The sequence below is a fragment of the Natrix helvetica genome, assembly GCF_964273705.1.
Source record: "Natrix helvetica genome assembly, chromosome: Z".
Lineage (NCBI taxonomy): Eukaryota > Metazoa > Chordata > Lepidosauria > Squamata > Natricidae > Natrix > Natrix helvetica.
The window spans coordinates 143,114,306-143,124,902 of NC_138554.1; the positions used below are offsets into that span (position 1 = coordinate 143,114,306).

Here is a 10,597-nt window from a genome sequence, read left to right on the forward strand (position 1 = left end):
TGTTGAGTGCATTTTGTAGCTCTGGAATAAAAGCTATTCAGGAGACGTGTGGTCCTAGTTTTAATTGTTCTGTATCTTCTGCCAGAAGGCAACAGTCTAAAAAGATTGTAAGCAGGATGGGAAGAGTCTGAGAACGTTATGCAACTTCCTCAAACATTGAGATGTGAAGATGTCATTTAGGGCTGGTAGCTGGAGCCCGGTGATATTCTGGGCAGTTTTAATGATTCTCTGTAGACATAACCACAAATACAATTCATCCTTTTCCTACACTGCTATCCCTTGTCCTCATTTGTATGGTTATCTAAATATACTCCAAGTTCAGTTCTACTAATCTTCATTATTTTCTGTTTGAAAGAAGAAGGGAGAATGGGTTTAAGGTGCGGGTGGGGGAGCATCAGTGCCAGAGGGAGGGAAGGGCGCCCCAGATGCCAGATGTTTTGCCTGTGCAATTTGCCCATGTCCTGGTTGCTCCAGTTTAGCCCAGGGAGGGGAGAGGGGAGCAGTATCCTCCGCAGGAGCCCCTCCCCCTTTAAGTAAGGGATGGGGAACCTATCAAGGAGGGAGGCAACCTAGAAGCAAGGAGAACTTTCCTGAGAGTGGAACGGCTTCCACCACCCCCGAGAAGCTGTGGGTGCTCCAGGACTGGAGGTTTTCAAGAAAAAACTGGGCAGCCCTTTATTCGTTTGTCTGGAATGTTCTAGAACTCCAGGGTTTCCTGCCTGAGCAAAGGGTTGGACTAGAAGGCCTCCAAGGTCCCTTCCAACTTGGTTATTCTGTGGAGAAGTGGCAACATCCAAAATACCTTGGAAAATATTTCCTAATTCTAAGAATCTCCAGTGAGAGAAGAGGAAGTTAGATTGACAGTCCTTATTCAGTTGGAAAGCTTTCAGGAATTGCTGGGACACCTACAGAAATAAAGGAAATACGGAAGAGGTCGTGAGCCAATCTAAGGCAGCAAATTTGAAGAGCACAGCGCTGGTGGTAGACCTGAAGAGGTCAGCCTGTATACCGGGACAAAAGGACAGCCAAAGAGTCAGATTGTTGGAAGAAATACCAGTCTGCTTCAGCTCCAAGCTGGGAGAGAAACACTTGGAAAGATGGGGGCTTGGCTTGGAAAGAAAAATGGTTTATTGACGAAGAAGCAGAACCACAAAGACAGGGAGGCCATTCTGGGTCAGCTGAAGAAACCGTTGAATGAATGGATCATGGGCCCCTTTATAGGTTTCTGTGACTTTGAAGTTTGGACTGTTCTGGAGGATGTGTGTGTGTGTGTGTGTGTGTGCGCGCAATGTAGTGAGCTGTGTGTCTTCTGCCAAGTGGTGGTGGGTTCATCCTATTGTGTCCTTAATCCCATCTCCTTGCAGCTGAAGGCCTTTTCTTTTGCAGATAGGCTGGCCCAATCTTTCTTAATGGGCACAAATAATCTGCTGGGGGGGGGGGGCTATTAAGAAAAACGGAGCCTGCTTTCTGTCTTTAAGGGAACTAGAATATTCTGCCTTTTAAAAAAAAATATCTCCCAAAAAAATATCTCCCAAAATATTTGTTTGTTTGTTTGGATTTACATGCCGCCCTTCTCCAAAAGGACTCAGGGCGGCGTACAACATTAAAAAACATACATCCCAAAAGTTAAAAAAAAAATTAAATCCATATCCAAAAACAAACCGAATTAAAAGACAATACATTTAAAATTAACAGGCCAGGCCGGCTTGCTGGAAAAGCCAACTTTTTAGGGCGCGTCGGAAGGACCGGAGGTCAGGGATTATGCGAAGCTCCAGGGGCAGCTCGTTCCAGAGGGAAGGCGCTCCCACAGAGAAGGCTCTCCCCCTGAGGGTCACCAGCCGACACTGCCTGGCCGACAGCACCCTGAGGAGGCCAACTCTGTGGGATCGTACTGGACGGTGGGAGGCTACTGGTGGCAGTAGGTGGTCTCGCAGGTACCCTGGGCCTAAGCCATGGAGTGCTTTAAAGGTCATAATTAATACCTTGAATCGCACCCGGAAAACAACCGGCAACCAGTGCAGGCCGCCTAAAAGGGGTGTAACATGGGAGCACCTAGGTACCCCCATGACAACCCGTGCCGCCGCATTCAAGGGCAGCCCCATGTAGAGAGCATTGCAGTAGTCCAGGCGAGAAAGGACGAGGGCATGAGTGACTGTGCACAGAGCATCCCGATCCAGGAAGGGGCGCGACTGACGTACCAGGCGAACCTGGTAAAAGTCCCCCCCTGGTCACGGCCGTCAGGTGTTCTTCTAAACTAAGCCGCGTATCCAGGAGGACCCCCAGATTGCGAGCCTTCTCTGAGGGGGCTAAAATTTCTCCCCTATCATCAAAGATGGAACAAGATGTACAAATCGGGATGCCGGGAACCACAGCCACTCAGTCTTGGAGGGATTGAGCGTGAGCCTGTTCCTCCCCATCCAGATCCGCACAGCCTCCAGGCATCGGGACATCACGTCGAGGGCATCATTTGGGTGGTTTGGGGTAGAGATGAAAAGTTGGGTATCATCAGCATATTGATGATACCGTACCCCAAAACCACGGATGATCTCGCCCAGCGGTTTCATGTATATGTTGAACAGGAGGGGTGAGAGAACCGACCCCTGGGGCACCCCACAAGTGACGCGCCTGGGGGTCGATCCGACAGGTAGAAGGAGAACCACCGTAAAACAAATATTTAATTCTTCTAAGGTTGGGGGGTTTCCCACAATATGAAATCTGATGAGAGCCACGTGGGTGTGCGTGGGTGTGGGGGGAGGCCTGGCCACGTGATGCTTTGCTTAACAACTGAAGGGGAAGTGAGGTCAGGGTCCCAAAGTGGTCAGTCTGCTTAGCAACCAGGACACTTAGCAGCTGAGTTGCCGGTCCCCATTGGAGTTGCTAAAGCCACAACTACTATTTGTGGTGTGGAGAGAAGGTGACAGATTGTCTGCAGGCCTGCCAAAGAGAGCAAGGAGGCTGCCTTTGGCCTCGACTCATGGATTCCACTTTTGTGCTGAATACAGATTGAGGAAAGGAAGAGTCACTTTATCCATAAGATGGACAAGAAATAAATTTTAGATAGATAATGAGATAGAGATAGATAAGAGACCAGCGTAGGTATATACAATATACAACAAGACCAGCATATTTTCAGGCTGGGTTTTGGGCTTAAAGCGTGGTCGGAACTGTCATCTTTCTATAAATCTTGGTGTGTGTGTGTGGAGTGTTGGCATTGTTTCAGTAAGTGGAATGATTGGTTGTGTGGTTATATCATGATTGGTAGATTGGTGCTGGCCGTGTGTCCGTTGTTGTTTTGTGTTGTAACAGCCTGGATGGTGGGTGGGGCTTGTTTGTTCACTAGGGCTGGTTTCCAGATGTCTGGTAGGCGGGAGGTATCGTCACGTTTATTCATGTTGTGGGGGTTTCTCTATTTCGATAGCTTCCACAATTATTCTCTTGTTGAATTGTTCAGTTTTGGAGATTAAGAGACAATATAGAAGACATAGAGGGCTAGTTTTGAGCCGAGAAGCTCAATCCTCCATTATTAGTGCTGCGTTGATGGCTCTAATAGCTCAAAATGCAAATGACGTAGAAACATCTAGTGAGGAGAAAGCAGAGGGCAAAGACGACGGCGGCCAGAAGGACGGCAGGTGAGGCAGAAGCCACAGGTGGAAACTCATCAGGGAGAGAAGCAGCCGACAACTTCTGGGCTCTGGGAACGAGTCACCAGAGGCACAGGAGGGGCCTGTTGTGACAGTTGAAAGAACCGGTCACTCTTAGGCTTCTCCAACAGTAGGTGGCCACAGAGGGAACCCCCCCCCTCTTCCTTAGGGTAAGGGGGCCAAAGCAAGGCACACGTTTTTCAGCACAGGTAGTCCTCAACTTACGATCATGATTCTGTTGCTAAGTGAGAAACTTGTTCAGTGAATTTTGCCCCGTTATACAACTTTCCTCACCTCCTTTGTTAAAGTGAATCCTTGCAGTTGTTCAAATGAGCACCACGGCCGTTAAGTGAATCTGGCCCCCTCCCTTGACTTTGCCGGTCAGAAGGTCGCAAAAGGAGAACACGCAATGCCAGAACCCTGAGTCGGATGTAAATCGCGTGGCCGTGGGGATGTGGCAGAGGACGTAAGTGTGAATAATGGTCCTTTTTTCCAGCGAAGCTGTAACTTCGGTCGCCAAATGAACTGGTATAAGTTGAGGACCACCTGTACCAAGATGTACAGGAGTTGGGTTTTAATTTGCCACAATTCACTGGGTTCGCGGGGGCCTCGAGATGCACAACTCCTGGCTGGTTCCCCCCTGCCCCCTTGAGCTACATTGGCATTGTCTGGTTTATGGGGTTTACATGCAGGCGGAGGGGGGTGGGGCTAGCAAGTGACATTTCCCCCCCTCCCCCGGTTCCCTGTGGCAGGCAGGCAGGGAAGCCAGCTTGGTGGGCCGGGGGCTTCCACTCAGCCCACAGTACAGGCAGGGTGGGGGGAGGAAAGTCGAAGGAATAAATATTCACCCTTAGGGCACAAGAGAAGAAACAATGGATGGAAACTGACCAAGCAGAGAAGCAACCTGGAATTCAGGAGGAAATTACTAACAGTGTGGACAATTGACCAGTGGAACTGTCTGCCACCAGAAGTTGCAGGTGCTCCATCCCTGGAGGTTCTGGAGAAGAGACTGGACAGCCGCTTGTCTGAAACGGTTTACGGTTTCCTGCTTGGACAAGACGGCCTCCGAGGTCCCTTCCAGCTCGATTCTGATTCTGCCTCAAAGCGAGGCACCCTGCCTGGACGAAGCCAGCGGTTTGGGGATGCTCTGAAGATGGAGGCTGCTTAAAGGAAGAAAACCGAAGGCCCAGCTCCAGGGTGAGTCTCGCCAGGGGAGGGCCCCGTGCTACGAAGTCGCTTCCCAAGGCTTTGGCCGTGTGCAGTTGGGCCGCCTTTGCAAAGGGATGGCGGCCCACCGATGGCGGAGAGCTGGCACTGGCCTGAAGGGGGTCTGGAGGGCTGCAGAGACCATGAAGAGATGTTCCTGCTAGGACTCCTCCTCAGAAAGAACCAGTCGTTGCAACCGCCGGCTGAGCTTGTGCCGCGTTTGGGTTGGTAAGAGTCTGATAACGGAGGGAGACTCCCAACCCCCCCACCCCTAGGGCCCAAAACGGAAACGGAGAGCCTCCTGGCAACGGCCACGTCTGAAACTGCCCCTCGTCCATGTGGAGGGCAAACTCCCCTTTACTTCAGGAAGGAGGACTGGGGGAGGGGAGGCCACAGGGACACCCCCCCCCCAAGAGAGAGGTCCCAGCCGAAACAGGGGGGGCATCCCCGTGCTCTTCAGCCCACTGAATGGGCGTGGGGGGGGGGGGGATCCTCTGCCGACTCTGGACTTTTGAGGCCATCGGGACCCATCCAACCTGGGCAATTTTTAAGATGGGTGGTCTTCAATTCCCCCGTAGCCCCCAACAGCCCCTGCACACCCACCTTCCTCCCATGGAGGAGGGGGACCGTGTGCCCCCCCAACCCCCAGGGCAGCCACGGGTCCCGTTGCCCAGGAAACGGACTCACCCCAATGGAAGGCTAGGCCAAGTCTGTACTGCCAACCCCACATCGCCTCCCCCAACCCCTCCCCAAAAGGAGCAGGCGGAAGCGTGAAGCCCCCCTCTCTTTATTGGCCGAGACTCCTCAGGCAGGAATGCAATTACACTAATAAATACTTATGAAAAAGAAATGGAGGCTCTGGAGTGGTGGATCCGAAGCAGGAAGCCAGGCTATTGCGGTCCCCGCCAGGGCTGCGGGCAGCGGCAGCGGGGGAAGCCGAGGGGAGTACGGGGGCAGCCTTGCCCATCTTCCCCCGGGGGAGGCTGCCCCCAGGGTCTCCCAGGGCGGAGGAGAAGCTGGCTGCCCCCAATCCCCCACTCCCTCCCGGGGGGCAGGGGCAAGAGGGGGACATGGCCCTGCTCAAGCGTTGTGCATCTTCTTGGTGAGCTGAGGCTCTTCGTCCACCAGCATCTTGGACTTCAGATGCTCCTTGTAGGAGAGGATGTCGCCAGGCCACTTGGTGATGGTCTTCTTCTCACACACCCAGATCTCCTGCGCCACCTGCGGAAAAGAGGGGAGGGTGACTGTGAGCGCGGAGGGGGAGGGCGGGGAGGGGAAAGGAAGATGGGAAAGAGGAAGAGGAGAGGGAGAAGGGGGGAAAGGGGGAGGAGATGCGAAACGTCTCCTTCCTGGCTCTGCCTGGCAAGGACGCCCCAGAAATGGCTTTGCCCCCCCGTGTGTGTGCGCGTGTGTGTGGTGTGTCTCCCTCCCTCCCTGGGACGCACCTGCTGGATGAGGCGGAAGTCGTGGCTGACCAGCATCATGCCCCCTTCGAAGTCGTTGATGGCGTCGGCCAGGGCGTCGATGGTCTCGATGTCCAGGTGGTTGGTGGGCTCGTCCAGGAAGAGCATGTGGGGGTTCTGCCAAGCCAGCCATGCGAAGCAGACGCGGCACTTCTGGCCGTCAGAGAGGTTCCGGATGGGGCTGACCTGCCAAAGGGAACGAAGGCCCCCTCTGACCCACCGCAAGAGGGCGCAGCCGGTCGGGTCGCTCCGCTGGCCTGCTGTCCTCTCCAGCTGCCCCCACCCATAGGGGTCAACCATAACTGCCCCCCCCCCACGTCTCTCCTGCTGACCCTCAAGAGCCCCCCTCCCCCTTCCAAGGCCCAGGCAGGAGAGGCCAAAGGAAACGGCCTGGGGTGGCCGGAGGAGCCTTGCTGAGAGCGGCTGGGAAGGAACCCGGGGCTGTGGGAGCAGGGAGGGGGCCTGCCTCCCCCGAGATGCCTCTTTGGGGGGGAGAGAGAGAGATTGAATACATGGAATAAACCAAGGAAACTCCTCCTTTTGGAGACTGTCATGGCTGCTACCATTGTCCCCAAGAGGGTAGCATCCCCTGCGGCTGGAAACCTGCCAGGCATCTGTGTGGGGTGTCCTGGACTGCTGGACCCCCTCCCTAGGCAGAGCAGAGGGGACCCCCCACACACACACACCTGCTGCTTCCCGGTCAGCCCGTAGCGGCCGATGATCTTGCGCATCTCCTCCTTCTCCTTGATCTCGGGATAACACCTCAGCATGTACTCCAGCGGAGAGAGATCCAGGTCCAGCTGCTCTTGCAGGTGCTGGGGTGGGGGATGGTCCCGTTGGAATAAGAGGCTTCCCTCCCTCCCCCCCCCCTCTGGAAAGCCTTTCCTGGGGGTCTCTACAGCACCAGGCCCAGCTAACCAGGGTCCCCAACGCCCTGCAAGCCCAGAAGGGCCTCCCAGGAGCAACCCCCCTCCCCAACTCCACCTGGTGGTAGCGGCCTATCTTGACATGCGAGTGCTTCCGGATCATGCCGTCCGTCGGGAGCAGCTGCAAAGGAAGAGGCGGCTGAGGAAAGGCAGAGCTCGGCCACCCATCAGACACACTGCAGAGGGGTCTGAGTGGTGTGTGTGTGTGTGTGGTGTGTGTGTAGTAATTACCTCTCCGGTGAGCAGCTTGAGCAGCGTGGATTTCCCGGCCCCGTTGGGCCCCACCAGAGCCACCCGCGTGTCCAGGTCAATGCCGAATTCCAGGTTGTTGTAGATCCAGTGCTGGAGGGTGGCAAGTGAGAGAGTCTGGCCATCCCGTCTTCCCTCCTCCTCCCCCTCTTCTTGCCCCTCCCTCCCCCCTACCTACTCACCCCGTCTTTGCTGTAGCGGAAGCTCACATTCTGCACCATGATGACGGGAGGCGGGATCTTTCCACAGGAGGGGAAGTAGAAGGAGAGCGTCTGAGGAGACAGGAGGAGAGTGGACATCTTGGCACCTCTTTCCTTTCGCACCCGGGGCCGTGCGGGGTCCCATCCCGACCGCTAGCCCTAACCTTGTCGTTGATGACGCGCTCAGTCAGCCCAGAGGCCATCATCTTTTGGAGCGTCTTCTCTTTGCTCTGAGCCTGACGGGCTAACTTGGCGCTGCCGTGTCCAAAGCGGGCGATGTAATTCTACAAGGAGGGAAAAGTTTCTTTGATGCTTCAGAGGCCACCATCCCCAAAACTCCTCTGCGCCTGGGAAGGAGCCGGGCCGGTTACCTTCATGTGGGCGATCTGATCTTGCTCCCAGTGGAAGCGCTTCATCTGGTTCTCCTCCAATTCCACCCGCGTCTTCACATACTGATCGTAGTTGCCCTGCAGGGAGGAAGAGGCGCTGGGGGTCCCACGAGCGGAAACGGGCCCCTCCCCCCGCCCTTTCAGAGCCAGTAGGTACGAGTCTGCCCACCCCCACCCCCACTTACCGTGTAGTACTTGAGCTTGCGGTTGTGCAGGTGGATGATGTTGGTGCAGACACCGTTCAGGAAGTCCTGGGAATGCGAGATCAGGACGAGGATGCGCTTGAACCTGCAACGGGAAGGCCAGATGTTACCACCACCCCGGCCAAAGGACCCCCCCTCCAAGACGGCAAATCCCTCCCACCCCCGATTCCCTGACTCACGTTTTCAGCTCCTCCTCCAGCCAGACGCAGGCGTCCAGGTCGAGGTGGTTGGTGGGCTCGTCCAGCAGCAGCATGAAGGGCCGGATGAAGAGGGCCCTGCGGAGAACGTCCCGTCAGGGAAACGGGAAAGAGGGAGACGAAGGCTGCCCGGGGGTTCCTGGAGTGGGGAGCAGCACCAAACCCACCTGGCGAGCGCCACCCGCATCCGCCAGCCGCCGCTGAAGTCCTTCAGGCTCTTCCTCTGCATGGCGGGGGTGAAGCCCAAGCCGTGCAGGATCCGGGAGGCTCGTGCCTCCGCCTTGTCGGCATCCAGTTCCTCTAATCGCTCGTACAGCTCCATCAGCTTCTCGCATTCGGCTGTGGGGAGAGGAGAAGGGGGAGGAAGGGCACTGTGAGCCAGAGCCAGGGGGCTCCGGCCCCTCCAAAGAGCCCACTGACCGAACCTCGGAGCCTCACCGTCCTCGTGGGCCAGGCGCTCGGCCTCCCGCTCCAGCATGGCCCGCTCAGTGTCCACCTCCATCACGCACTGTAGCGGTGTCTTCTGGCTGGGCGGCATCTCCCGCGTCAGGTGGTAGATGTCGATGTGCTCCGGGATCGGCACCTCCCGCTTCCCGATGGCCGAAAGCAGCATGGATTTGCCTGCGGGCACAAAGAGAGAGAGAGAAGTGGCGCTGTGGCAGTGGCAGCCCCGGCCCCACCCCCCTTCCTGGATTCGCATCCGAGGAGTCTCACCGGTGCCATTGAGGCCGATGAGGCCGTAGCGGCGGCCAGAGTTGAGCTCCAGCCGGGTGTCGCTGAGCAGCTCCTGGCCGTGAAAGGTGAGCGAGAGGCTGATCACGTGGACATCGGTGCTGTTGGGGTGCGAGGCCAGGGCTCCCGTCACTGCCCGGGCGGCCGCCTTCTTCAGCTCAAAGGCCTCCAGTGCTCGCAAGGCCTCGTCTAGCTCTGCCCGAGGGTGGTGGGGGAAGAGAAACCGCAGCTCAGGACCCCATTGCCCCTCCCTCCCTCCTCTCTCGCCCTCCCCCCCTTTCTCTCCCCTTCCTCTCCTCTCTGCACCCCCTTTCTCTCCCCCGTCCTTCTCTCCCCATCTCCCTTTCTCTCCCCTCCACCCTCTCTGCCCGCTTCTCCTTTTCTCTCCCCTCATCCCCTCCCTCCCCGTTCTCTCTCCACTCCCCCTCTATCTCTCCCACCACCCCTTCTATCCCCCCTCCCCCCTTTCTCTCCCCTCTTCCCCTCCTCTCCCTCCCCTTCTCTCTCCCTCCTCTTCTCTCTCCTTCTTCTCTCCCCTCCTTCCCTCTCTGCCCCTTTCCCTTCCCCTTCTCTCTCCCCCTCCTCCCTCTCCTCTTACTCCCCCCTCCCGTCCCTCCCCTCCCCCTTCCTTCCTTCCTACCGGGCTCTTCCGGGCGCCCGTTGGCCTCCCCTCCTCCGCCTCCTCCTCCCTCGTCCTCCTCGTCGGGCCCCCTGCCGGGCCTGGGCCTGGCCTTGCCGGCGTCCTTCCTGCGGGCCGCCTCCTTCTTCTTGGCCGCCTTCTTCTTGGCCAGGTCGGACGGCATCGCGGCGGCGGCGGCGGCTTCTGCTGTTCCCTCCGATCCGGCTTCCTGCCTGCCCTCCCTCCGCAGAACAGCTGCGGCCGCGTGCGCCCGCCCCGCCCACTCCCACACGCCGCCAAATCCTCGCGCGCCACGTCATCCGCGCCGGTGGGGCGAGGCCGGCCGGGAGAGAATAGTGCCGCTCTCGCGAGAACGAGAGGAGGCCCCGGAGCAGGCCGGGAAATAGAGTCCGGCATTGGGGAGGGAGGCGGGGCGGGCTGCTGCGCGCCTCCTAGGAGCGGTCCCCCCCCCCCAGTCCTGCCCCAAAGACGCCCCCACCCCCCTCGCCGAGGGACACCCTCCCCCCGGGGGCCCTGCAGCCCCGCCTGGAGTCCCTCCGAGCATCCCCGGCTCCTCCCTTCCCTCCCTCCGCTCGGAGCTTCCCTGGCGGAACTCCTTTGCAGTCCCGGGGGGGGGGCAGGGGGGGCGCTTTCCCCCCTCCGTGCCGCAGGCTCCCCTCCTTCCTCCCGGGCTGCTCCGGCTGGGCAAAGCCCGCCAATCGCTTCTCCCGAACTTGGGGGAGGTGGGTACAAAGTTTTTTTTTGGGGGGGG

The 10,597-nt window shown here is 57.7% G+C and overlaps 1 protein-coding gene across 1 annotated transcript; it reads right to left on the reverse strand.

Annotated features, from left to right (window-relative positions):
* Positions 1-5,618: 5,618 nt before the first annotated feature.
* Positions 5,619-10,096, reverse strand: LOC309382057 (ATP-binding cassette sub-family F member 2). Its single transcript, XM_081933510.1, has 14 exons — positions 9,847-10,096; positions 9,189-9,401; positions 8,913-9,095; positions 8,642-8,813; positions 8,457-8,552; positions 8,260-8,362; positions 8,057-8,152; positions 7,850-7,969; positions 7,668-7,757; positions 7,468-7,578; positions 7,295-7,357; positions 6,997-7,125; positions 6,293-6,496; positions 5,619-6,068 (listed from the first exon to the last, which is right to left on the reverse strand). Exons 1-14 carry the CDS (start codon positions 10,007-10,009, stop codon positions 5,928-5,930), a joined length of 1,884 nt encoding a protein of 627 aa, XP_081789636.1. The 5' UTR covers positions 10,010-10,096; the 3' UTR covers positions 5,619-5,927.
* Positions 10,097-10,597: the final 501 nt, after the last annotated feature.